This window comes from Saccopteryx leptura, chromosome 2 (genome assembly GCF_036850995.1).
Source record: "Saccopteryx leptura isolate mSacLep1 chromosome 2, mSacLep1_pri_phased_curated, whole genome shotgun sequence".
NCBI lineage: Eukaryota > Metazoa > Chordata > Mammalia > Chiroptera > Emballonuridae > Saccopteryx > Saccopteryx leptura.
In genome coordinates, this window is record NC_089504.1 from 324,061,982 (window position 1) to 324,089,875 (window position 27,894).

General features: G+C 53.9%; 1 protein-coding gene across 2 annotated transcripts; it reads right to left on the minus strand.

Moving 5' to 3' along the window:
• Positions 1-27,889, minus strand: TBX4 (T-box transcription factor 4). 2 transcript variants are annotated; one of them, XM_066366234.1, is made up of 8 exons: positions 27,698-27,889; positions 26,804-26,898; positions 18,214-18,333; positions 16,701-16,848; positions 5,340-5,492; positions 4,234-4,322; positions 3,876-4,111; positions 1-617 (listed from the first exon to the last, which is right to left on the minus strand). In XM_066366234.1, exons 1-8 carry the CDS (start codon positions 27,887-27,889, stop codon positions 1-3), a joined length of 1,650 nt encoding a protein of 549 aa, XP_066222331.1. The 2 variants fall into 2 exon arrangements, with proteins under 2 accessions (XP_066222331.1, XP_066222329.1); XM_066366232.1 differs by having other exon boundaries at positions 1-620.
• Between the last annotated feature and the right edge of the window lie 5 nt (positions 27,890-27,894).

Here is a 27,894-nt window from a genome sequence, read left to right on the forward strand (position 1 = left end):
TCAGCCATCAGTCCAGTTCTCCACTGTCCCCACGCCCGAATGGTACTGGAGGGAAGCCTCCCGCGACAAGGAGAAGCTCTGCGAGTAGAGGAAGTCGCTGGCGGCACTGAGGTGCGGCGAGGGCGGCTTCCGCTCGCACACGGCGGGGAGGCCCCGCTCCCTCGGGAAGGTGGCGGCCGGCGCCCGCTCCCGGGCCTGAGACTGGGACAGCTGGTTGTAGACACTGAAGTGGGTGTTCCCTGGCGGCTGGGCACTCTGCGGGGAGATGGTGGGCAGCCGAGGCATCATAGTGGTGGCCGTGAAGTGTGTGGGGAAGGACTGGTAGGGCACCGCCTCCATCGTCTGCACGCTGTAACTCGTGTACGGCGAGACTGACGTCCACATGTTACAGCTCAGGGGGGGTGGGGGCAAGTCGTCCACCCCCGACACCCCGGCGAGCTCAGGCCCGGAGCCCGAGTACATACAGGCTTCTCTCGGGGTCACCTCGCTGCAGTAGGAGGGGCTCAGCATCTGCTGGTCGTAGGGAGGGGGAGACCGGAAATAATGCTCCTCCCCCACTGCCGTGGGGGCTTCCAGATAGGAGCGCTTGCAGGGTAGGTCCAGGTGGCGGGCGCTGTCTGCTGGAAGACAAAGAAACCTTCAGGAAGAGCCGTTTCCACCAGCCCAGGGCCCAGAACACCCCAGCTAGATGCCAGGACAGCCTACCTGTGTCATGCAGGGCCCGCCCTTGCCCCATGTTGCCATGGCACTCCCAAAACCATTTCAATCAGCTACAGCTTTTACAAGGTGGCAGCAGCCAAGAAATGGTAAGAGGATGGATGGACCGTGCTCACAGGCCACGGGGACCACTGCATCGTTGGACACCGAGTGATGTGTTTAGCCAGGAGGTGCACAGCTTTGATCCTTTGCCTTGACTCTTGGGGATGGGAAGAGGCCTTAATGTGTGCTGGCATTCATAGACCAGGCCCACTCTGGCCAAGGAAAGTAGAGACAATTGCCAGACCAAACCAGGCCCCAGAGGCCACATCTGTCTGAATTAGTCAGAAAATTAAAGCCACGATGTTTCTGCCTCAATCCTCAGCTCCCAGGAAGGCTTAGCAAACCCAAACTATTTGTAGGCACGTTCCTGTTGCTGTTAGAAGAGGAAGCAAACCCTACCCATGTTCAAAGAAGTCCCATTACATTGTTTTACACAGATTCCAACACACAACACTGTTTACAAAATTAAGAAATGGAGCCTAAGCTAATACTCTGTTTGAGGAAAGATAACACCAGCTGCCCCAAACCATGTATGCATGTCCTTCAACATCCTCAACCAGGAGGGCTGAAGTGGTACCATCCCCCCTACCACCACCACCCACCCCACCCCAGGATCCAGGGAGGACGACCCGGCCCAGGGCCTCAGGCTGCATGCAGCCCACTCAACAAACTTAAGAATCTTGGCTCACCCCCTAGTTTTCTCTAGGGACTCATTCTGGACTGTGTGCGCACACGGGGCAGGGTGACCTGGAGGGGTGGCCAAGGGTGAAGGCCTGCGCTCACCTCTGCCCCATCGGGTGAGGGGGAACTTGCCCCTCTCTCTTACCCAGCTCTTTCATTCATCCCTCACTCATCCCTTCTCCATCTTCTCTCCAAATTCCTCCTTTCTCTCAAGAGCAGTAAGCTCTTGAACTGGGGAAATGGCCCAGTCACTCTAGGTCGGGGGTGAGCAAACTTCTTCTGTAAAGGTCCAGACAGTAAAGATTTCAGGCTTTGTGGGTCATGTGGAATCTGTCACAACTACAGTAGGTCTTTGAATCGTTTTTTGTTTTATTCAGCATTTCAGGATAATGTTGAGAGGGGGGGGGAATAATTCTGGGGTGGGGCCGCTGTCTGTGTAGAGTTTGCCTGTTCTCCCCCATCTGTGTGAGTTTTCTCTGGCTTCCTCTCACGTCCTGAAGATGAGCACATGAGGGGAACCGGCGTGTCAACGTGCACGTCTCGGTGAGCGTGCGGGAAGTGTCCTGACCAGGGCGGGTTCTTGTGCCTGAGCTGTAGGGATAGGCTCGGGCTACCTGCCGCCCTGGGCTGAAATACGTGGGCAAAATCATTATCTTACCTTTTTCATTAATCTTTCTTAAATGTACGCATAGTGTACATTTATTTCAATGTTTGATATGGAAGTGTTTTGGAAGTTTGGTGATGTTTTCATGACCAGAAATACGCTATAGGAGCCTAACTTTTGTTTATGTCAGTTAGCCCATGGTGACACTGGCTTCATTTTTCTTAATGATGCTTGAAGTAGCAGTAGCTGTCGACGACGTTAAGTGAGGACTCACTGTGCTCAACCCTGCTGTTGTCACATGAAAGCAGCCACAGATAGTAGGTAAATAAATATGTATGGCTGTGTTCCAATAAACCTTTATTTATGGATACTAAAATTTGAATTTCATATAATGTTCCCATATCATGAAATAAGTCTTTTGATGTTTTCCAACTATACTGCTTACAAAAATTAGGGGATATTTCAAAATGATTATGAGGTGATAAAATATGCCCTACTTTTATGAACGGTGTAATTAACAATGTAAAAACCGTTTGTACGGCTCTCGGGCCAGAACAGAAACAGGCAGCGGGCCAGACTAGTCCCAGAGCCACCGTTTGCCAACTTCTGGTCCAGGTCGCTAGTTCTAATGGGACCGGAACAGGGGTATTCAGAGCTCTGTGCGGCGGTCTCTAGGAGCTGGACGGAGAGAGCATTCTGGATTGCACGTGAACGTCCCCAAGCTCATTCCCCAGTGAAGTTCAGTGACCCTGTAAAGTCTTCTGATGTAATAACACTGACCATTCCTGTTTTATAGATGAAGAATAGAGACCTGGCCCCAGAGCGCAGACGTTCTGGTTCCCAGCGCAGGGCCCCTGTTCTTCACAGACAGTGCTGTTGCCTGTGGTCCCAGCCCGCAGTCTACATCCACAATAGCTCCTTCCCACTCTCAAGAAGCCTCTGCAGACCCTAGTGCAGGGGTCCCCAAACTTTTTACACAGGAGGCCAGTTCACTGTCCCTCAGACCATTGGAGGGCCGGACTATAAAAAAAACTATGAACAAATCCCTATGCACACTGCACATGTCTTATTTTAAAGTAAAAAAAACAAAACGGGAACAAATACAATATTTAAAATAAAAAACAAGTAAATTTAAATCAAGAAACTGACCAATATTTCAATGGGAACTATGGGCCTGCTTTTGGCTAATGAGATGGTCAATGTGCTCCTTTCATTGACCACCAACGAAAAAGGTGCCCCTTCCGGAAGTGCAGCAGGGGGGCCAGATAAATGGCCTCAGGGGGCCGCATGTGGCCCGCGGGCCGTAGTTTGGGGACCCCTGCCCTAGTGTGATGAGGCAGCAAGCCCCTAGTCCTGTCTGCAGGTTACCCCTGTTTTAGGGTGGAGTTTGCTTTGGTAAATGACAGCCCCGATCTAAAGCCTCTGGGCTGTGGTGCCGCAGCCTCCACCCGCGCTCAGAGGTGGCCCAGCTGGTTTCGTGTTGCCTGCCCACCCTGAGGAGGTGCTCACAGCAGTGGCCGCAAAGCAACCCCTGGGCTTGGGGAGGGACACCAGTGTCTGGGGAAGAAGGCCCCGCGCTGTCTGTGAGGATCCTGAGGCTGCTGCATCGACAGCAAGAACCATCTCTGCACTGAGCTTGTCCATGGCCCCCCTTCAGGCGTGCTCTCCCAGGTCACACAAGTACCCCGATGCGCGTGTGTGTAGGTGTGTGTGTGTGCACGTGCGCTCAGGTGTGCATCCTTGCATGCTCCATGCGCAGTGGGGAGTGTTAGTGAGGACAGCTGCACCCCTCCTCTAACCCTCTAGGGCTTTTAGACCAGGAGAGAGCTACCTCGTCTTTTCAGGCAGTGGTAGAAGAGGCTCGAGTCCCGCTGGGCTGGGAAGGTGTTGAGGGGAAGGTCCTGAGGCTCGGCCGCAGCAAACTGCATGTGAGCCCCGTTCTCATACTGGTAGTGCTGGAGCGCTTGGTGGGGGCCGTGCAGGGGGCTGACGTCGGGCTTGGCCGAGAGCTGCGTGGAGACCAGCCTCTGCCTCATGATGCTTTTGGAGATCACGGGGTATTCTTTGCTGGAGCAGTGAGGAGGACAGTCAGCGGAAGGGAGGGAAAGAGAGAAGATTCTTGGAGGGTTACTGAGTCCACATGCCTGAACCCAGTCTGCCGATCCCACCCCCGGCTGGGAAAGCCTCACCTTTGTAGCCGGGCCACGCGTAGGTCACTGTCATCACTGCCCCGGAATCCCTTGGCGAAAGGGTTGTTCTCAATTTTCAGCTGTGTGATCTGGCGGGAGAGGACACACTGTTGAGGTGCGGGGGCAGAGGACGGGGCCAGACTCTGGCCCTCCTCCCATACCCCGGCCGCTCAGAGCCCAGGGCAGGGCCTGGGAAGTCACACAGCCCAGGCCTAGGCAGGCCAGGGATCTCTCTGGGCCCTGCTTGGCCTCAGCAGCCACAGCTTGTCACTGGCTCTTATCCGCTCTACTTCTGCAGAGCCTCCAAGTCTGTCTTCTGTGCTCACTGTGCTCCTGGCTTCAGTCCCTCATCATCCTTTCCTGGGTGCCTGTCACGGCTTCCTGTCTGTGCCACCCCTGTCAGTGCAACTGAACTGCCACATCCAGCTCTGAATGACTGTTCTAAATGCAGGTGACTGTCACTCTTCTTTCTGACTAAAATCCACCACAGCTGATGGTCCTTCTGCAATGACCCCTGTCCACCTGGCCAATCCCAATGTGCACAATGTGAAAAGCACCCTGAAAGGTTCAGAGAGGCCAGGGAGAGTGGCCCACGCGGGTTTGGGGCGCAGTCTGGCTGGGCTGGGGAGGCGGAGGGGTGGGACACAGCCCACGCCCTCTGACCACAGCTCAGGAGAGGCCTCCAGACAGCTCAGTCTCCCTGCTCCCATAGGGCTGACAGTGCTCCAGGCTCCTCTGCCATTCCTGCCCCCTCTCTCTGCACTCCTAGAAATCGACCTTTGAATCCACCAGGGAGAGAGATTATAGATGGAGGAGCCTAACACTTAAGCCACAAGGCAAGCTCCACCTTCCAGGTTTTACAGCCGCCAACTTTGGCCCCCCAAATAGAGACCACGATTCCTATGCACCAGAGATTTCCAGTCACCTCCCTCCTGTCTGTCTCATTACGCGCTGTCTCACTGCGCTGCGTCCTTGGCAGGCTCCTGCGGTCCTGCGCTGGGCCTGCCTCAGCCTCGCTGCCTCCACAGCTGCACTCCCAGCCTCTCTGCAGCCCACAGAGATGCCCCATGGTGACGCTGGTGGGGCTGTGGGGACTGCAGCTGTACCTTGTGGTTCTGGTAGGAGGTCACAGAGATGAAGGAAGTCTCTGAGAACACATGGGTGCAGAAGGCTGTGTTTTTGGAGCCAAAAGCATTGTTCTCGTCAGCCTTCACGATGTGTAGCCGCGGCTGGTACTTGTGCATGGAGTTGAGGATGATCTGGAAGAGAAGAGTCTCCCCCTGAGCTCCAGGTCCCCACCCTCTGGCCGCCGGCCTCTTTCAGCTGGCCCTGGGCTGGCTCTTGTTTCTGAAAAGCCCAGACTCGGGGCCTGATGACAGAGACTGAGCCCAGAAAGGTCCTAACGTTCCCATGTAAAGAACCAAGCCCCCAGGCCCCCACTTAGCCACTCTGCTCCAGCACCGATGCCTGGTCCCAGGACCTCCCCGACATCACAGACCGTCTCTCTGTGGCCGTGGAGAATGGAACAGTTTAAAGCCCCCAGAGGACCCGGCACAGTGCCGTGGGTATAATTCTGAGTTACAGGCGGAAGTCCAGGGGGCCACTGCCTCATGCACTGACCTCAGACAAGTCGCTGGACACCTCCGAGCCTCAGTGCCCATATTTGTACAATGGGGTCATAATGCATTCCTTACCTCCCTCAGGCTGCCCCTCCAGGCTGCCTCTTCCCCTTGCTTCTCTCCCTGTGGACCCCTCGCCACCACTTGTGTGTAACTGCCTTCCTTAGGGGGAGCCCCCACTGAGGGGGCTCAGCCCTCCTCACACGTGTCAGCAACACAAGCAGCTTCCCAGCCCAGAAGTCTGTGGAACTGGGAGGGAGGGAAGCTGGGGGAAATGCTACACTCTGACCTTTCTCATCCAGTAATTCCTCTGCGCATTCACCCTCACATTCACAGAGGCCTGCAGAGGGTAGTGGGGAGCTCAGAGGCTTCCTGCCCCCGAGACCCGCCCGAGGCCGCTCACAGCCGGGAGGGACTTTGCAGCCGTCCAGGCTAGACAGAGTTCAAGGCACCAAGTTAGGAGACAAGCAAAGTTCCTAAAATAACGAGGGAGAAAGCCAGAGGCCCGGTCACCCATAGGCCCTTGAGGATGCTTGGGGCTGGGAGGTGGGTACCCTGATGGCCAAAGCTTATAAAAGCGCCCAGGAGGCGTGGCCCTGCAGCCCTGGGCATCACACACAGCGTGGCCGCTGCAGGCCTGCTTTGTTCAGCTGCGCCCACGGTAGCGGCTGCATCATGTGCCATTAAAATGTAATTTTTATCGTTGACATTTGCCAGACGCACTCCCCATTGGAGGCAGGACCAGGAATTTGGGGCATTTTATCAGCACTGCTGCTTTTGTTAACCCTTTGGCTCCTGCCCTGGCTGGGCCAGGCTGGCCCTCAGGTCCCAGTCCCCTCTGAGTTCCTCTCTCTACCCCTCAGCCGAGCCTGCTGGCTCCCACACTTCCAGGTTCCCCGGGACCAGGTCTGGTGCTGAAGCTTAGTCAAAGATTTAGCCTCTGCGTGACCAGAGCACCAAGAGAAGGGCCAGAGCCAGGCTCTTCCATGGAGAGCCAGGGCAGAAGCCTTCATCCTGGGAGGCTCTGCCTTCATCACACCCTGGGGACGGGACGGCCCGGAGCACAGGTGGGCCAGGAGCTGGGCTGTGCGCTCTGGCCTTCACTGGCCTCCTTGGTTTGGGCTGAGTAGCTCCATCCAGCAAGAACTAGCTTTTCTGCCTTCTGCACTGGCCATTTACCCCTTAGTCCTCAGTGATAAACCTCTGGACCCTCCTGGGGCAAGTCCAGAGCTTCCCAACTCCCCAACCAAGTCTTGTGGCTGGAGACCCACTGCCCAGCTGGGGGCCTGCCAGACAAGAGACTCAGAGTGAGGCTGGAGGACATAGGTCCTGCAGGGCTGGGAGGCTCAGTGGACATCCCTTTGCAGGAGGCTGGGAAGAGACCCCTGGGGAGAGGAGCTGGGCCTTGGGGAAAACCTCCCGGTCCATTAGGTTACTGTGTCCCCCTGCCCTGTCCCCCCAGCTGCAGGAGATAACAAAGAACCCAGCAGACCCAGCCACTGACTACCTGGCAGGTGGTCTGGGTGCCTCCAGGAATCCCCAGATTCCTGCCTCTGCACCTGTGCATATGCAGTTCCCTCCACTGTTTTCACCTTCCTTTCCTGCCCCCCTCCCCTTCCAGGCCTCCCCACTCTTCCAGGGGGCCTCCCCAGATTCCTCGGGCCTGCTCTGAACCCCCAGTTCTGAAATGTCCCGCAGTGTCTGCTCGGCTGCGGTGCCGCTCCTATGATTTCCTCTCTCCTCGTCCCTTCAGTTAAACTAGAACTCCTCACGAAAAGGGGCCGTGTCCTTTATTCTTCTGTACTTCCAGGCTCCTTTTTCCCCAAATAGGAACTAGAAGTGCAAGGCAGGGTTATGGGAACAGGACAAGCTGGGCCGTGGCCGAAACTCCCTACCCACTCCTCTCTGTCCCTCTTTGTTCCCCAGGACAGGACGACCTCTGAGGCAGTTTTCTGGTTAGAAACAGTGGCTAAGCGTGGCACAGACAATCTTTCTGAGAGCACTCACAGGCTTCCTGGCACACAGGGCCAGCCCTGGTCACTCCGGCTCGCCGAGGGACCGGGACACAAGGGGAGAATGCAGAAGGCTGTGCTGTCCCTTGGGGACACCTTAGAACCAGTGGCAGTGCCAACCCCATCCTCTGCCACCTGGGCATCACAGGCTGTAATGGTTCTGACAGAGCCCTGGGCATTGTCAAGTCCCCTTTTTTCACAGTCACCCACCTCCAATCAGTAGTGACTGAGCCCCGCGACTCCACCTGTAGAACACCTGCCCAGCCCTGCCGCACAGCCCCGGGTCAGACCCCACTGTCTGTCGCTGTGGTTTGGGACAGCCTCCTCCCTGCCCCCTTCTACTTCCTGTCCATCTCACCCATGACGCATGGATCGGGTCACTCCCCCATTTCAAACCTTGTGGCTCATCCAGAAAGACCGCACACGGCTTCAGAGTAGGGCCCTTTGTGCCTCCTCCTCTCCCCTCATGTCCCCACCACCACCACTCCTGCCAGCATTTAGGGCTCAATAAGTGTCCTCTATTCATAATGCCACCATTGATGGTCCCCTCTTGCCCCTGGGGGTAAAGGCCAAACCCCTTAGCCCACCAGACAACACGCCTTCCAGGGAAGGGAACCAGTCAGGCTGGCAGAGAACAAGGAGAGAAACTGTTAGACTTGCAGGGCCAGGCAGGAGCCACTAGGGGTATGCACCCCCAGCCACAGAGAAGTGAAGACGGGCCTGGAAGCTTCTATGGATCTCTGCTCCTCAGCTACAAGTCTTGAGCCAAGTTCTTCTCCTCCAATAATTGGGGTCCCCATCTGTAAAGTGCAGCCTTTGACTACGCGGTCCCAAATACCCTTCCCGACTCTGACAGTCTGGAACCTGGACAAGTGTCTGGAAGGAAGTCCCTCCCACTGAACCAACACAGATATAAACTGGAGCCTCCGTCCCATCGGCCCGAGAGAATGAAACCAACCCAGTGACTCACACACCTGGCTTTTTCGGAAGTTCCTCAGGCGTCACATTAAACTACTTTGCCAGGGTCTCACATTTTTTATTTGTTGCAGAGGATATTGGGCCAAATGGGCCAGCCACGTCAACAAAGCCTACTACACGACTGGGCTCATCATCATCGTTGTTTTATAGAAATGGGATTCATTATGTGCTGGCTACAACTCAGAAGCCTGCTCTATTTTAAAGGTTGCAATAGCGCCAAACATCCACCTCCCGGAAAGCTCACCAGAGCGTGCCGGACAGGCAGGGCCCAGTTTTATCTCTGTGAGAAACACCCAGCCTAGGCCCGGCAGAGGCAGACCTTGGGGGCCGTTCTAGTCCAGCTCCTAATCTTGCAGATGAGGAACAGGAGGCCTGCAGTGGGAATGTGACTTGCCCAAGGACACACAGCTGGTGGGAGACAGAATCCTGAGAAGATTCCAGATGGCCTCAGAGAGTACATGTGCTCTCCACAGGCTCGGTAAGTGCAGTTGACCCTTCAGCTAGGCAGTGTGAACTGCATGGATCCACTTATACACGGATTTTTTTTAACTGGCCCATGCAGTTCAAATGATATTGTTCAAGGGGTCAGTGCCACGGTTGGGAATCACTTTCAGGGCAGCAGCCCAGGGCCCAGAGACTTTCCCGCCTCTCTCACAGTCCTGGCAATAATAGCCCCCGTTCCCTGAGCAGGTCCTGTGTGCCAGGCCATGCTGAACCTTCTGCACACATCATGTAATTAATCCTTATGACATCCCTATTATTAGCCCCACTGTGATAGACAAGGGGCGGAGGCTCAGGGAGGTGCAGGTGTGTGCCCGACCTCAGACACTGATGGGAGGCAGAGCCAGAATTGGTACTAATTTCCCAGCCTGAGCTCGTAACCTGAGCCTGGCTGGTGAGGGCCAGGCCAGACCTGAAGTTGTGCAGGGCACCTGTATCCCCCAAAGCCCCCAGCAAGGGCTTGGCACGTTGTCAGGACTCAGCAAATAGAGGAGACAAAGAGGAGAAGAAGGAGACCAGTAGCTTGCCCCACTGGCACATGAACAGCATAAGCTTTGTGGGGCACCAGCCCCTGGTGGAGGAAGGGCCTTCTCTGTCTGAATACCACCCCATTCAGCAGGTCCACTCACTCACTCACTGCTGACCAGCACCCACTTTCTGCCAGACAGTGCCGGGCACTAGGACATCATGGCGATGACAAAACTCATGGTTTCCTATAGTGGGAAGTCACACAATCATCCGAAATCAAGCAAAAATTTGGTGAGAAAATGTAGTGGCAGAAAGTCTGCATTTATAATAGTAACACGATGAAATACTGAACAAGAATGGCACAGGATCTTAGGAAACAAGTTTGAATACACTTTTGGAGGACAAAAAGCAGACTTCAACAAAGAGAAAGGCATTCCTACCAATGTCCCTAAATAAATTTATCAGTTACCGTATTTCCCCATGTATAAGATGCACTTTAAAAAAAAATTAGGGGTCCAAAAACTGGGTGCGTCTTATACAGTGGTTGTGGCATTTTAAATGCCATAGATGGAACTGAGGACGAGGCAGTATATGAAGACTGTGATTCACCATCAGACACAGATGAGCACATGCTAATGGATGGGAGTTTTGACAGTGATGATAAGTTGTATGAATTTTATGATGAATAAAACTTGAGTTCAATAACTTTCTGTAATACATTTTTTTTCCAAATTCCGGGCCCCCAAATTAAGGTGCGTCTTATACATGGGCGCATCTTCTACTTGGGGAAATATGATACACTGATTCTAACATACGGGAAAGGCGGAGTACAGCCGAGAAAAAGGGGTCAGCCATGCAGTGACAGAAGGAAGCTAGCCTCGTGGCAGCAAACACACAGTGGAGAACACGGATGATGTGTAATAAAGCTATATACCTGAGACTCATATGATGTCATTAACCCATGTTAGCCCAATAAGTTTATTTAAATAAATAAATGAAAATAAGCCCTGTTCTCAATACTACAAGGTTATTCGAAAGTTCCTGTGAAAAAGCACACAGGCCTAACCCCAGAAGACTGAAACAGAAGAGCAGTGGGGTGAGCCCTGTCAGCAGCGAAACTTGTCAGCAAGTCCCAGCAGCTGAGGTGCTGGCCCAGGAAAAGGCCCAGGTCCAGTCAGGGATCGGGACACCGAAACAGGCATCCTGAACGGGGAGGAAAGAGCGCACGCCAGTTGCTGGAGCTGGGACAACTGGAGAGCTCTCTGTAAGAGAATAAAAGAGTTGGATTCACACCTCATATCAAATGCCAGAATAAATTCCAAAAGAATCAATGGTTTAAGTATAAAAATAAATCCATAAAACACTAAAAGAAAACAGAAGAAAATTCTCTTACAAGTAAGGAGTGGATAAGGGCTTTCAATTACTCAAAAGGCAGAATCTGTGAGGAAGAGACCGATACAGCCAATCAGAAACTGCTGTACAGGAATACCACTGCAGGCAAAAGCCAAAGACAAATCACAAAGTGGGAAAACATATGTGCAACTCATATCACAGATAGGAGGAGTGAAATCTTCCCAATTTATAAAAGTGCCTAGAACTGATAAGTGGTAAAAAAAATCTAAGAGAAAACTGAGGAAAGGATAAGGACAGCAGTTCACAGGAGAGGAAATACATATTTTAAAAAAAAATGCTTACCCTTAAGAAGAAATACAAGTTAAAACTAAAATGGATATCTACATCTCACGCATCAGGCTGGCAAAAATCCAGAACTTTTTTCTCCTACCGTGTTGGTGAGGTTACAGTGACAGCAGGAATATACATCAGTGTGACTCCAGTGGAGGGCAGAATTACAAATGACAAATCCAAATACCCTTTGAATAGGCACTTCATGGCATAGATATCCTTGGCACAGGCATACTTGGCACAAGTACACAATGCCATATGCACACGCATAATCAAAAGAGCAAAAATATAGAAAAACATCTAAGTCTTTCAGTAAGGACTGGTGGCAAATTTATGGAACAATCATGTGATGAAATTCTATGCAGCTGTGTAAAAAGAAACAGGGACGCTCTGTATGAATGGCACGATCCCTATGATATACTAGGTTGACAAAGCAAGGTTGCAAAAAGTGCTTGTACCTGACCAGGTAGTGGTGCAGTGGATAGAGCGTCAGCCTGGGATACTGAGGACCCAGGTTTGAAACCCCGAGGTTGCTGGGTTGAGCGCAGGCTCATCCAGTTTGAGCATGGGATCATAGACATGACCTCATGGTTGCTGACTTGAAGCCTAAGGTCACTGGCTTGAGCCCAACGTTGTTGGCTTGAGCAAGGGGTCACTGGCTTGGCTGGAGCCCCCCCCCCCCACCAGGACAAGGCACATATGAGAAGCAATCAATGAGCAACTAAGGTGCCACAACTATGAGTTGATGCTTCCCATTTATTTCCTTTTCTGTCTGCCTGTCCCTGTCTCTCTTGCTAAAAAAAAAAAAAAAAAAAAAAAAAGTTTGTATCACACTACATTGGTGTCTAAAAGCAACGATTTGAGAGCCTGCATTCTGCTTGTGTATGCAATAGGAAACACTGAAAATAATTAGTTTTAAGTAATTGAAAGCCCTCATCCTTGAAAGCCCTCATCCACTCCTTACTTGCAAGGACATTTTCTTCTGTTTTCTTTTAGTGTTTTATGGATTTATTTTTACACTTAAACCATTGATTCTTTTGGAATTTATTCTGGCATTTGATATGAGGTGTGAATCCAACTCTTTTATTCTCTTCTAGAGAGCTCTCCAGTTGTCCCAGCTCCAACTGACGTGTGCTCTTACCGTCGGTTACTTGCGGCTGAGAATGGAAGAAATCAAGTGGATGGGGAACCCCTGGAGAAAAACATCTCATTGTAGACATTTTGACTTACTCATTGGTTTATTTTTAAATCATGTGAGCCTGACCAGGTGGTGGCACAGTGGATAGAGCATCGAACTGGGATGCGGAGGACCCAGGTTTGAGACCCCGAGGTCGCCTGCTTGAGCGCGGGCTCATCTGGTTTGAGCAAAAGCTCACCAGCTTGGACCCAAGGTCGCTGGCTTGAGCAGGGGGTTACTCAGTCTCCTGTAGCCCCACAGTCAAGGCATTATATGAGAAAGCAATCAATGAACAACTAAGGTGTCGCAATGAAAAACTGATGATTGATACTTCTCATCTCTCTCCGTTCCTGTCTGTCTGTCCCTATCTATCCCTCTCTCTATCTCTGTAAAAAATAATAATAATAAAATAAACCATGTGAATGTATTTCCTGTTCAAAAACAAATTTGACAGAGAAGTATAGAACTCAATGTAGTAAATACGAGGACAGGAAGGTGTACAAAGCTTGGAGAGCCTGTCATGAGGACCATGAACAATCTCCCTGGAGAAGTGGCATTTGAGCATGGATCCCATTGTCAGGAGTAACTGACTAGGTGAAGAGGCCTGTGGCAGAGAAGGAAGTGGCACATTGAGGGAACTGTGCACATGTCACTTTGTGGCCAAGGAGCTGCAGCCCACACCCCCAGCCCAGGGAACTCAGCCTCTGGAACAGATTCAAACATCAAGTTTATGTCAAAACGCATAGACTGACCTTCGTCCTCGGGAATCTGGGGATCTGGGAAGCTTGAGACAGGAGAAGATAGACCTTTGCGCCAGTCATCTCCACGTCCTGCTGTGGGACGCTGCCCTCCCCCAGTGAGGCCCTCGACTTCCGGAAGCATCTCCTTTTCCCACCACATGGTCATCTGGGGCGCAGGTTGGGTGGCGTGTAGGAAGGAACAGTGGGCAGATGGCCAGCGCGGCCCCCAGAACTAGGGAAGTGACGCTGAGTCAGGGCTGCAAGGAGGCTGCGTGGTCCTGCCCTTTCCCCTGATCCTTTCTGCCCACTTTCCCTCGGCCTTGGGCTTTACTCCCAGAGCCCAGGGGGCATACCCTGAACCTACCCGTCAAGAACAGAGGTCTTTCCTGGACTCACAGCAAAAGTCCACAAGAAGTTTTCTAGTCAGAACCCAGTCCTGTCTTTTTGGAGCATGTGGCCATGTGGTCTGAGAGGCCCCTGTCCCAGACCCCTGCCTGCCATGTAGAGACGTGGTCAGGCCCTAGCCCTCACCCTGAACCCTGGACCCCGAGCCCTGCGCCCTACTCCTGGGGGAAAGCTGCAAATGGGACACAGCTGCTAAATAAGGTCCCTGCGATGCTGGGAGAAAAGTCCCAAGTCCATTTGGCTAGAGAAAGTTACTTGAGGTTTGGAAGCTCCCAGGGAAAACAGAAAATGTGGAAGGAAGGGCTTGTTTGGGGCAAGTTCGCAGTGTGAGATGGCACCGTCCCAGCCTCCTGCCCTGAGAAGCCAGGAAGGGGGACTTGAAGAGCTCACCACTCCCGTGGGAACAGGCCGAGGAGCGGAGGAGCCAAGGTCCCAGTGGGCTACTTTGCCCTGAGATGTCTAGGAAGTGAGCCCGTCCTCCACAGCCCCTGCCTGCATGGCCACGGGCCGCTCCCTTCTCCAGAGGTGCTCCAAATAGCTGCAGACAGGACAGACAGCTCAAGCTGGGAACACAGAGAAACAGGTGCAGAAGCGAGAGAGTGCTGGAACTGAAATCAGAAAGCGTGGGTCCAAGACTGCTCCCCAGTTCCTGAGATAATCTCCCTGAGCCCTGCCACCCCGTGTGGGCCCAGGGAAGAAGGGAGCTGCTCTGCAGCCCCACCCTCTGGAGAGAAAGCTGAAGTCAGTAAAGGAACATCCCCATTGCCAAAGGGAGCCGAGCCCCAGGCGGGCATGGCGCCCCCATCACTAGTCCATCGAGCAGCCCTACTGGCTCAGACCCGAGACTATATGCAGGGTTAGTACAAATCCCTACGGAACCCAGTAGAGCCACTAAAGAGGCAAGCCAGGCTGAGAAAATCTACTGCTGGTCTATCAAGGCTAGGTCTCGCTCCTATTCCTAAAAAAGCCCAGGTGTTCAGCCACGTGACTTCCTCCCCTGCCACTTTCTGCAGAGGGTCAGGGACGTGGAAGAGTCCCCTGAGGCATCCCTGAAGCTGGGAACCACCATGGCGAGCTACGCATCCAAAAATCTCACCAGAGCATTGATCCCTAGGTACTCTGGTCACTCACCCAAAGATTCAGCTCCCACCAAGCTCTGTGCTCACCCCAGAGGTCTGTCCCACGGAGCGTGCATGTGTGTGTGCAGTGGTGGGCAGAGACGTGCCTGTCAGGAGGTTCCCTGCCTCCCCCACAGAAGCATCCATTAACCTCCCGAGGCTGGTGCCACAGCCTGGCCAAGCAGAAGAGGCCTAGGAGGAGCTGGCTGGGAACAAAGTCTTGGCCAGGACAGTGCCCAGAAAGATCTGGAAGGTCCCTCTCCCCTCAGTTATAAGTCCCTGTGCTCTGGGAGGCGGGGACTTGGCTGACCCTTCCCCTTGGATCAGTGGCTTGTCTCTGCTTCCACGGCAGGCTGGGCTGCACGCGCGCCTGCTTCTGTGCACACCGGCACATTTCTGTCACACCCAACAGCACCTGCCGGCCCACATGGGAAAAACCCATGCTGCTTGCAAAACAGATAAATCAGGAATTAACTACGTTGAATGAGCATTCTGCTAGTTGCTTGTTTATAGTCCAATGTCTCAGAAGAGAACTGAACAGACTCTGAGAAAATGAGAACTATGAGCTGCTTGCTAGTTATATATCAGTCGATCAGACGTGCAATTGTTGGCATTTTCCACGGGGAACTACTGCTCACAAACTTTAGGGGATCAGGGAACATGCAGATACTCCTGTACTTTCAGCCTTTTGTATAGTGCATTTTCACCAATGAAATCAAAGTTGGTTTTGCATCTCATTTGCATCATCAAACAACTTTCTTTGACTTGTTGTTTGCTTTTCTGATGTTCTTGTTTAATAAAAAAAAAAATCAAATGCTTCTTTTTTGTATCGCTTCATATTCATTTTGAAATATCCCCTAATTTTTGTGAGCAGTATAGGAGTCACAGAATTCTGATTTGCATGCAGACCCCCAGAAAAAGAACTGAGGTATAAAGGAGGCACGTACCTGCACACGCCCACGGCTGCTCACCGCTCTGTGCACAGCCTGAGTGCTCCATGTGCACCCCGGGTAGCTGCATCTAGGGCCCCCGCCCAACCCCACACACTCAGCATAACCACCGTAGCCTAGAGGGGCAGGGCCTGTGCCCTGGCGAGTAATACCAGGTCCCGAGACTTAAGTTTGCCCTACACACTTGAACTAAAAATTTCCACATAAAAAGCTGTTTGTGGGTCTGCCAGGGCAGCTGGGGCAGAATAAGCTCCAGCAGCCTGGGTGGGGTGGCGGCAACCCGTCCGTCTGTCTGTGGGCTTCGGAGTCTCTCTGCGAGAGCCAGGTCCCAGGCAGGGCTGGCGCAGGGCTGACACGGGAGCCAGAGAGAGGCCTGCTCTGGAGGGCTTCACCCTCATCAGACTCTCTCTCAAGAAAGTTTCCTTATCTTATGCTCCAGCAAGACATTGGGGACACCGGCTCTGAGCGATCGGACCCGTCCTTCCGTCACGACTGTCATAGTTGCCATTTATCCAGAGCCTCCAGCGGGCAGGTGCTGCGTGCACACTCTCCCGTTTAATCCTCACAGCTGGGACAGTACGTATGGTCGCCTTCATTTTCTAGACAAGGAAACTGAGGCTCCAAAAGGCCAAAAAACTTGTCAAAAGTTACCCAGCCGTAAGCGTGAAGGGAAGGACGTGCAGCTGTGGCACCGGGGCCCTGCCTCCTGGCACAAACGGGCCCAACCGGCCCCGAAGCCTGGAGCTGGGCCCAAGAGTGGGTTCTGCAGAGCCCAGACCACCCACCGCACCCCAGGCCTCGCCCTCAGGCCCTTACATGGCCAAACGGGTCCAGGTGGTTGTTTGTCAGCTTCAGCTTCTGGAAGGAGACCAGCTGCCGCATCCAGTGGGCCCCAGTGGCAGGAGAATCCGGGTGGACGTAGAGCCTTCCCGGCATGGCGGGCTCCGCCTTCCCCGCCACCATCCTGCCAAAAGAGCAGCTGATTACCGTGGGAAGCCCAGAGTCCCTGTGGGCTCTCTGAGAGCAAATCCCCGCAGACCTGAAAGGGGGAGATAATATCGATGCCGGTCCTATCACACTGACAATTAGGATTTTAGGGGGTAGCAGTGAGGGATGGAAAAGAGGGTGAAAGAGGAAGGGCGATTACAGAGAAATGTCATTATTTACTAGAAGGAAAGGGGCAAACCACAAATGGATTATTGGTAGCCACACTGGGGTGGTTAACTCTTTCATGGACCGGCACGGTATTCCCGGTGGACCAGCAGGGGTCCACAGACTAGAGGTTGAAAAACACTGATAGCATTTTTTAAAGTTATGTTATATTATTTGGAGGGAGCTTCTCAGTGGACCTAGACAACTTTCAAATTTCTTGCCCCTAAAACAACGCTTGCTCTAAAGAAATTCATTGGTAGCTGTCCCCTCAGCCAGAGCCTGCTCTGAGTGCTAATTCAGCCCAGAGAGAGAAGAAATATCATAGAAACATGACCCTTGGCAGGACCTGGCTTCCAAATACACCCAGTCTCTGCTCACCCTACCACCACCTGCCACGGCGGAGCCCATATCCCAGGGTCGTTGATTCATTCCATCCCTCCTCTGTGAGCACTGCCCTGGGCTCTGGGGGCAGACAGGGCACTAAGGAGGTGGCCTCAGGAAATGGAGCCGGGGTTTCTCTACATGGCCCCAGTTTGGTTTTGCCTTTCAACCTGCCTGTTTCCTCCCCAGCCCCTTGCCGAAGGATCCCATCATCCACCCACCGGGCGGCAGCCCGCTGACTCTGGATGGTGGACAGACACTGAAGCCACAGAAAGAGCAAGTGAGTTGAAGCAGGAGAGAGATGCCACAGAGCAGGCAGCTGGACCCCCAAGAAAACAGCTCCCGCCCTCCTCCCCGTGCAGCACCACCAGAGCCTAAATAGCCCGGGGTTGGTGTTCATCGGTCACTCACAGCACAGTCACCAATCCTGTCTGTCCAGGGCTGTAGGGAGAGCACAGCCAGCCCAGAGAGAGAAGAAATATCATAGAAACATGACCCTTGGCAGGACCTGACTTCCAAATACACCCAGTCTCTGCTCACCCTACCACCTTGTGGGGAGAGCACAGATCCCTGCAATCTAGCGAACACTCAGACACTGCAGCTCATGTGCAGCCTGGGCCCCAGCCCCGCCTGCAGCAGGTGTGCAGACATCGGCCGAAGCCGCTGCCCTGCAGGCTCCCGAGCTGCAGATCAGATCGGGCAGTCACTGGCGAGTCCCTGAGCGAATGTCGGTGGTGATAGATATGCTGAATGAAAAGAGCAGTGGAGGGAAGGCAGGTGACATGAGGTGACTTACCATTTGTTGTCACAGAACTTGTAGCGGTGGTCATCAGCAGGGACGATGTCAATCAGAAGGATATACTTGGTCTTGGGGTTCATGCCTGTGACTTTCACCTTGTAGCTGGGGAACATCCTCCTGGGGGAAGCCAGAGGGGGAGGTGGAGTGTGGGCGGAGCACGGGCGCAATGGCACATGTGGGCAAAGGGGCAGCGGGCCTGAAGAGGCACTGCCCTATACAAGAGGTCTCGGCATGGGTCAGAGCTGTATAGCCTGAGGCTGTCACCTCCCCCTGACCTGAGCCTCCGCCTGCACAAGGACAGAGGGATGCACTAGCCACTCTCTGGGCCCTGCAGCTGTCAGTCTGTGTGTCTGGGAAGAGGGTTTACACAGTTTCCCAGACTGGAGTCCCCCTCCCCAACCCCATTGCCTAAGATTTAGGCCCAGTGGCTGTGAGAAGCTAAAGCATAGAGACTCTGGTCAGGACCCTGAGAGAGGATTTTAACACCAACCTGCCTGCCTTAGTTTCTCTTCTGTCCTTCACAGTCTATGGACACCTAAAGTTCTGGGAAGCCATTAGAGGGGGCCAGAGCAGAAGACTTGGACATCTCTGTCAGCCACTTCCATAATCAGTGAGATGTCTCCTCTGGAGTATATCTCTGTGGAAATCCTCAGGCCTCAAACCAACTGGCAGAATGGGAGAGAGTTCCTAGGTCTTTGGATTTCTTTGGCGTGTTCAGTAAAGATGTCAATCCCTGTGAACACGGGGACTGGGCTGCCCACGTGAACTGGGTACCAGGGGCCTCCTGGAGAAGAGCATGGGTTCTAGAACCACTCTGTCCTAGGGCCCAGCCTGGCCCCAGCATTGACAAGCGAGGAGGGCTTGGGCAACTGGCTTGGCTCTCTCTGTGCCTCGGTTCCTTCCTCTCTAAAACGCGGATATTACTACACATCTCGTAGTTGCTGTGTGGATTAAATGAGTCCATGTATGACTATAACTGCTGACCCCACACCGCTTCTCTCTCCCCAGACCCGAGGGATGACCTGCCTCTGTGAAAATGGATTCAACAAAAGACAAAGTTTTTTAGGCTCTGCAGCCCATGTTTAAACTGTCCAGGGCCCTGAGGCTCAAAGAACATTCTAGAGAAGAGTTTCCCAGACCCCTCAGCACATACACACACACCACAGCATTACACATACCTGCAGGGGCACAGCTCCCTCCCCTGGTCACCAGGTCCCAGACTCTGAATGCCCCCCCAGAGGGACAGACGGAACTTCCTCACAGTCATTCAGACATCCCCATTCCTCCTAGATGGGTCTCCCACAAAAGTGTCCCCCAAGAGAGAGGAGAATCCAAGCCTAAATGAAGACATGAACCAAATCCCCTGAGCTGGGAGACTGCCAACCTGCCCCTGCAGGGAAGCCATGGGGCAGTTCTCTGCCTCTCGCTCAGCTGAGCGGCAGTACAGGGACCCTCGAGAGCAGCTGTCCTAGACACCGCAAACAGATGGAGTCCTCCATGTTGTCAACAGGGGTACCTGGACAGGACAAGGCTTCCAGAAGGGATCAAGACTTCCATAAGGTGGCAGACCCTACAGCGAGCCCAGGTCAGGAACCCTGAGGGGGAGGGTTCCTTCCACTCCCCAGCCCAGCCCTGGTCTGTGCACCCTCTCTCTAGCTAGAGGAAAGGTGGTGAGCATGTTGCAGTGGCCAGGGATGTGGGAGATGTGTGACCGTGTGTGTGCACAAACGCATGCAATCACGCAGGAGGTGGAGCACGCGTGCAAGCATGTGTGTGTGCCTGGAGGGAGGAGGGAAGTTCTAGCTGCAAGTCTAGGGACTTATAAACCGTGTGGAAGAATTTGTCTCAGATGTCAATTGAAAGCATTTTCAAATGTCCACCCCACCCCCTCTCCAGGAACGGGGGAAGTGAGAGGGCTCAGGAACCCAATCCTGCCTCCTGCTTTCCGTCCCCCCCCTCGCCTGGCCTGGGGGCACAGCTGGAGCCTGCACCACCCTCTTTCCTGGCCCAGCCTCTCCCCTGGTGGGCCTAAAGCTGAAGAGAGGGAAGGAGGCAGCTGCCTCACCGCCCCCCTCCCTGGGGGAGGGCCAAGAATCCTGTCCTTTCCAGGCCACCATTTTGTAACTGCTTCAGAAACAGCCACAAAATGGGGCAGCCGTGGCTGTGTTAGGGCTGGCCTGGTCCCAATGCCCAGCACTTAGTCCCTTTCCCTGTAATCACTCCAGGTGGCAACAGCAGAGGGCAGACATGGCTTCCCCCAGGGCAGTGTCCACAAAGGGGGCCAGACGAATATGGCTGGCTGCCACTTCAACAGTCTTCATAACCTCGGCTGAGAGGGTGAGGGTCCCATTCCTCCCTGTCCCTACTGTCGTTGGCCTCTGCGGCCCCTGAGGCCAGGATCCTGAGTGCTTGGTGGAAGGCCAGCCGGTGCTCAGCCCTCCAAGGCACAGAGCTCGTGCACTATGGACTGTCTTCTCCTAGGAACTGACTGTAGCCCAGATTCCTGGCCTACAACAGCCTGGGAGAGGTTTTGCAGGAGTTGGGGGAAGCAGGGAAGGGCTGTCTTAGCCTCCCTGGCCACCGTGCCCCTCCTCTCAGGGCAACAGCCATCAGAAGCAGGGAGGGCGTCGGGGTATCTGATCTGAAGGGAAAGTTCAACAGTCCTCACAAGGCCCCTTCAGGCTCGGTGAGCTCCGCTGCCTCCGTGGAAACACATCTCAGTCCCTGTCAGGGCCACTCTGGTGGCTCCTCTGGGCTACGGAGAACACACTGTGTGGCGATGCCCGGCACAACTATTTCCCCTCTAGGGGGCTCTGGAAGGGTGAGGGCTGCCCTGCGTGGGGAAAAGGCCCCGTGTGACCCTGAAACCCGGTCCACTCCCCACCGGCCCCCACCAGCGCTCAGGGCCTCTGCCCCAGGTTCCCGGGGTGGCTCGGGTTGGAACCCAGAGGTCGGGTATGGGTGCCAGCGGCAGGCGGCCAGCCTCCGGCCACGGCCGGGGCCGGGGTGGGAGCCGTGCCCGGCGTCCCCTCGCTCCGCACCGTACAGGTCCTCTCTGCGGACGCCGATGGAAGGTGGAGGGAGATGTATGCTGTCTCTGTGATTTAGGACGTAAGCTGTACCTGGAAACCAACACCCATGGCGGGACGAACGCCTCTGTCGGAGGGGGAGGGAAGGGAGGTGAGGACTCTGAGCAGACCCCCCCTCCGGCCTGTCCGCGGGGATGTGCAACCCTGCTCGCCGGTCCCAGATGCCCCGCGGCCCCCAGCGCCGCAGCCCCCAGCCCCGCGGCCCGGCCCCGCGCCCAGCAGCCCTCCCCCACCCTCCATCCTCTCCCGGGGCCCTCGCACCCTTCCCCGGGGCCCGCGAGCCCTCTCCGGCTCTCTAGCTTCCCGCCCCTTGGGCTCCGGGCCCTGGACCCCGGGACCCCGGGACCCCCGGATCTGGGCAGGAGGGCGTCCCCAGCGCGCGGAAGCGGCCCCGCCGGGAATAAACAAGCCGCCCGGCCCAGCCCGGGGAGGAGATGAAAGCCGGGGCTCCGCCTCTGATCACCAAACAGGCTCTGAAAGAGTGCGGGGCGGGAGCCTTTATCTACTTCATACTCGGAAATGGTTTTAGAATGAACTGCTAAGATAAGCTTCCTTGGACGGGGCGCAGAGAAACGGTTTTGGGGCATTTTGATTTTGGCAACAAATCCGCACATGCAAACTTGCTGCTGAGCAGGAACACGCGCGTCACAGCTGGGCCCCGAGAGCTGCCAGCTGCGGCTCCCACCGACCCGCCCACCGTCCCGCCAGCGGGGAGGGGACGGCAGACCAGGGACCTGCCAGATTCTTCCCACCTAGCGGGGTCCCCAAGACCCAAACCCACCGCAGCTCCAACTTCCTAGTGGGGGTACAACAGGGAACCGTGGATAGGCGCAAAACTAAATAGAAGGGGTGAGAAGTCTGGAGAGAGGTTGAGGGGAGGAGTGATGGGGAGGACACACAGAGGGACTCTGGGGGCTGGTAATGCTCTGTTTCTTTATCTGAGTTGTGGTTACACGGGTGTGTTCACTGTGTGGAAGTTTATAGAGCTGGACAATTAAGAATTGTTCTCTTTTCTGCAGGACTGTTCCACTTCAATAAAATTGACATTAAAATTTATATATGTATATATCACATATATATACATATATTATATATACATATATAAATACACACACACACGTGTGTGTGTGTGTGTGTGTGTGTGTGTGTGTGTGTGTGTGTGTAGAAAGAGAAAAACTCTGGAGCCCAGAGTCTGAAAGGAACAGGCTGCTGGAAAAGTTCCGGGGTCCACAGAAAACCCCACCCATCTTTCCATCTCTAGTGTCTAAGAATCTTCAGGAAGAATTCCGGACATATTGGGAAGAGGCCAGGGCCCTGTAAACAAGGCTGAGTTTGGGAGTTGTTGTGGGACCAAAACTTTTGGAGCCAAATGATTTCTGAGAGCAATAACACAGCTATGTTTAATTTATTTCCACTTTACACACACACACACACACACACACACACACACACACACACACACACAGTTTTCTAATTCACCCAAAGCATTTTTAAGAACTATTTTCCCTGAGGTAGGGGGCCAGAGTGAGAGTGTATGGAATGGATGCTGTTTTGGAAGGTCAGTTGCTTCTCTTAGATTAAAAAAAACACACACACAAAAAAAACACATTTCCTTCTGATAGACTTTTGCTTTCAGAAAATACTTTAAAAAGAGATCAAAGCACTCTCTCCCCAACCCACTTTCCCAGTGTCTTCAACCCTTACTTCTCTTATCACCCGCGCCACTGAGCTCTGACGCTCTGTATACAGAGCGAGGGCAATTGGCTTTGAAGCCCCGGATTAAGCCAGGCCAAATCCTTGCCTCAGAATAACAAACAATACAGGTTCAACAGGAGTTCTCATCGGTAGTTCATTTTTCAAACGCAAATTCACTGTCACTAACACAAGCAACATTGAACTCAACAAGCTATGAAGGCTGATAGTGAAGATTTATCTGGTGGCACAACCATGACCTAGGGTAGAGCAGTCATACAGTTAGGAAATTTTCATTTGGGAGAGGTTTATATTTCAATTTTTGTGGAGCTCACTTTTATCTATGTTTGGGAGAAAATGCAGTTTCTCACATGTATCAAGCTTGGCAGGGATATACGGAGACAGAGAAAGGGGTCTGCTCTCTGCAGTCAGCAGTATAAACCTGGTTGTGGGGACCGGAGATGGACAGAGACTGGCTGGGGAAGGGTCTGGCCACATCTTAAACTGGACATCAGGGGTTCCTGAGCATTCAGAAATTGATGTATCATACTGTGGTTGGCATTTTAGTCACCAGATAAAATTGTTAAAGAATTCAGACTCACTCCTTCAGCCTTCAGACCTTTAAGGGCTTACGGCAAGAGGCTTGTGACCCAAGGACTCAAACTGGCGTAAGAACATTTTGCTCCCGCCTGGTGGCGCAGTGGATAGAGCATCGGACTGGGATGCGGAGGACCCAGGTTCAAGACCCCGAGGTCGCCAGCTTGAGCACAGGCTCATCTGGTTTGATCATAGCTCACCAGCATGGGCCCAAGGTCGCTGGCTTGAGTCAGGGGTTACTCTGTCTGCTGTAGCACCCCGGGTCAAGGTACATATGAGAAAACAATCAATGAACAACTAAGGTGCTGCAACAAAAAAATTGATGCTTCTTATCTCTCGCCCTTCCTGTCTGTCCCTATCTATCCCTCTCTCTGTCTCTGAAAAAAAAAAAAAAGAACATTCTGCTCCCTCTTCTCCAAGACCCATCCTTCCATCAACCAGGCAGCAGTTATCATGCCTCTAACCAGCCAGGATCTCTAGGGCAGAGCAACAACCTTCATTCAAAACAGTGAACTGGCCCTGGAAGTAAGCAATCAAGAAAATTTGTCCAAGTTGCGGTTTTGTTCTAGGGGTGGGGTATCATCTGCTTGGCTTGTGTAGACCTGGTAAGTGCCTAACTCTGCTTCTGTCTACAAGATCCAAGTGCCTTCCCTTCTCTGGGGTCAGATTTATGTCCAGCTCTAACAGTCTAGGAATCTGTGACTCAAAGTTTAGGAGAAGGATCCTGGTCATCTGCTGAGAAATGGAAGTGTCCAAGAAAGGCTGCTGGTAGAGACACAAAGAAGAGAACAGGGAGGGTCGCTAGACAGAGGTTGAAGAGCCACAAGCCCAAGCAAAGCAGGCTGCCTCCCCTCCTGAGGCTGCCGTGGGAGGAAGGCCTGAGGAGGGAGAGGACCAGGGATCAGAGCAGTGAAAGTGGTCTCTGAAGTCAGTGGGCAGCTATGTGGGAGGAAAATGGGTCTGTGAGAAGTATGGGGGAGGGGATTAGGCTAGTGACTTTCTTAAGGACTAGGCAAGGATAACTTTCTGCCAGAGAAAGACTGTGATGAGCCCATAATTGGCCAACAGCATCACAACTATTTAAAAATTATATCATTCCCTGAGGCCCGTCTCTAAGCCTCCACTAGGAAGGATCAGGCACAAAAGTCTGCCTGAAGCCAGTCGCGCGCACGCGTGTGTGTGTGTGTGTGTGTGTGTGTGTGTGTGTGTGTATGTTTTGGGGGGAGGCAGGAGGACCCAAGCAGATGGAGGAAACCCCACTGAGGAAAATCCCAAATGCCTTTTGTTTAAAATGGCAGAGGACAGGCATGCCCAAAGAACGGGCTGGCCATTTATTTTCTAGAGACAAGGTTATTTCTGCTGCCTAAAAAGGGAAGGTCTGAGTCTTACTCTGTCTTCTTTCCTTCCATCCACCACAGCAATCACAAGAAATCAATCCCCCTTCTTCACACCTGTAATCCACTCAACAATTTACCACACACTGTTCCGGACTGTTCATGTGCTCCCTGGTTTGAGTCTCACAGCAATGGGAAGAGAAAGGATGGCAGGTAGATCTAGTCACCATCTGTTCTACCTAATAGCACTGAGCCACAGGAAGTTTAGGGCCTTGCCTAAGTGCACTCAGGTACGGAAAGGCAGGGCTTGTGATACCTGGCCCCACACTGTCCTTAGTGACTACTCCATGTGCACCCTCTGCCAGGCTTCCCTAATGGACCCTCCTGCCCCATCCCCCCAAAGCAGCAAACTCAGGCCCTGGACTCTAACTGCTCCCACTCCTGATAGAAACCCTGGTGGCCAGGCCACCTCCCTGATTTAGACACGTGGGTGGCCAAGTGTCCAGACCCCCACCCCTAACAAAACAAGGGAAACCTTGCCAGGCTGGCGGCCAGTGAGCAGACAGGAAGGAGCACAGCTCTCCTACACTGCAAACCACCAGTTTTTTGTTTCCTTTGAATAGGCTAAGCAGTTCAACAGAGTTCTTTAAAAAAGTAGGGTGGAAATGCTGCATAGACGCCAGACATTTCTCTTAACTATGATTAATATCATTAGCATTATTATTCAATAGTACAGCTAGCATGTGTTGTGCGCGTACATGAGCAGGAGGTGTGGGAGTGCTTTACATACATACATATAACTGTATGACGAAGGACCTATTATTTTACAGCTGCGGATGGGGAGGGGCAGCGACCACCCTTGCCTGAGGGCTGCCCAGATGGAAGTAGCTGAGCTGGAACTGAAGCCCCTGCTGTCTGACTCCAGGCCCTGGGCCCTTGACGCTTCACCATCTTAGTCCTCAGGAAACCCAGTTAAACGGGCCCACAGCCAGGCCAAGGGACAGTTTCACACCTAACCTGTCCCCCAAGGATCAAAATCAAGTGTGTGTATGTGGAGGATGTGAGGTAAGGGGGTTCCTGAACTTGAACTTCCCAGCTTCTCTGTCTACAGCCATCGCCCTTCACCTGATAACACCCTCCTCACTACCCACTGCGGCCCCGCCCAGACCGCCCAGTGAATCTCGCTTCCCCGGCAGTCTGCACCTTCCTCCTCTCACCCTCTCCTCCCCGTCCTCTCCCACAGACACCAGCGCATTTTAAAGATGTTTCCACTTTATAAATCATCCCTCTCTGGCAGGCACGGAGAGCTGCTCCCCAAACAACACACTCACAGGGCTCAGCAGTGCTTCCCCTTGGCCAAGGAGGGGGAGGCTGGCAAAAGAAAGTAGCACCCGAGGGATGAGACACTTGGGTTCGCACTGCTCCCAAAACATTACGGATATAGGAAAACGTGGTCAGTCCCCTTCCTGCATTTGCTGAGGGGCACTGCCAGGTCTCCAATCAATGCAATCCTGAGAAGCCCTGCAAGTCCCCAAAAGGAGGACAAAGCAGCTGCCCAGGGGGCCAAACTGCCAGAGCAGGGACCCCAGCATCCAGATCCTTATTTGCAGTCATTTACACAGTGCTTTGCCTCTCCTCCTTCCCTCTCCACACTCCCTTGCAGGGAGTGGGCGTAGCCCCCTGAGTTTCCTGAGCCCTGGTACACCCCTGTACATGGCTTGGCGGGACCTGGGGCTAAGACCAGAGTGGTGGAAGGGGGGGGGCTGTCATTTCCCCCAGACTGGGGACTGAGAGAACTGCTAAGGGAGCCCTCGGGGACCTTCATTGCTCCCACTCACCATCCCCCCTCCCCGAAGTAAATCTCCCAGAGCTGACCTGCCCGCCTTGGTGATGATCATCTCTGTGCCTGCCTCGTGGAACTTCTTCCAGAGCTCCTTCTCATGCAGGCCCACCTTGATGTTCTCAATGGTCTAGGAATGAGAAGGAAGGGGACTGTGTCGGCCTGGCCCACAGCTCCAGCTGAACCCTCAGAAAGGAGAACTCAGGCCCCAAGAACTATGCAGAAACACAGCCAGTCCCGGGAGCCCACGCCTCAAAATTACATTTCACAAAATTATTCCGTACCATTAATGAATTTTTTAAAACGTAGTGACTGAACTCCCTCTCCCAGAGCTGTTGCACCTGTAGACAGGCGGGCAAAGGACACATAAACCGCCCTGCCAGGTAGATGACCCATTGGCACACAAACATAAACACTCCATGTGCGGGTCAGAGCCAGGGGCTGGCAAGCAGACGCACAGGCCCAGGAGGGGCCGCCAGATGCACGCACCCACAGCACTGCGTGCAGACCCGCACAGGCCGAAGGCGTGTGCGTACACAGACACGCTCGCTCACTGTCATCACCAGGTGATCACCACGACCCTCCAGGTGAAGTTCCTGTGGCCTCCGAGCTCCTCCGTGGCCCCCACACACACCGGGTCCGTCAGCCGCCCCCCCACCCACCCCCAGCCTCCTGGGGTCGTAGGAACTGGACACTTGGCCTGGGCTCCCTCCACTGTCCCTGGGGTCCCCTCCCGGACCTGTCCCAGAGTAGCCCAAACAGAAGAGGGACTGACGGCGGACAGAGCAAGCCTTTGCCCATCAGGCGAGCATCCTCAGGCAGACTGGGCAGGATGCAGCCGGGTCCCCGGGAAGCGCGTCCTGCGCGCAGTGCGGCGGACTGACAGGCGGGCGGTCCCGCTCACAGACCGACGGAGGGCGCGGACCTACCTGCTCCGCAGCGGCCGCGGCAGCATCGGCTCCCTGGCCCGGGGGGCTACCGAGTGCAGCCCCGCTGAGTACCTGCGCGGCCAGCGCGGGCTCCGGGGCGTTGGCGGCGTTGGCAGCATTGGCCTCGCCGAGCGCCGGGCCCGGGGCCCGGAAGGCCTCCTCGCTCTCCGACAGGCCCTTCTCCTGTAGCATCTCCT

Coding starts and splice junctions, on each gene's coding strand:
- TBX4 (XM_066366232.1), bottom strand. CDS start 27,889: ATGCTACAGGAGAAGGGCCTGTCGGAGAGCGAGGAGGCCTTCCGGGCC. Junction 26,899..27,697: donor CCGCGGCCGCTGCGGAGCAG/GTAGGTCCGCGC, acceptor TCTCATTCCTAG/ACCATTGAGAACATCAAGGT. Junction 621..3,875: donor CCACTGCCTGAAAAGACGAG/GTAGCTCTCTCC, acceptor TTTGTCTTCCAG/CAGACAGCGCCCGCCACCTG.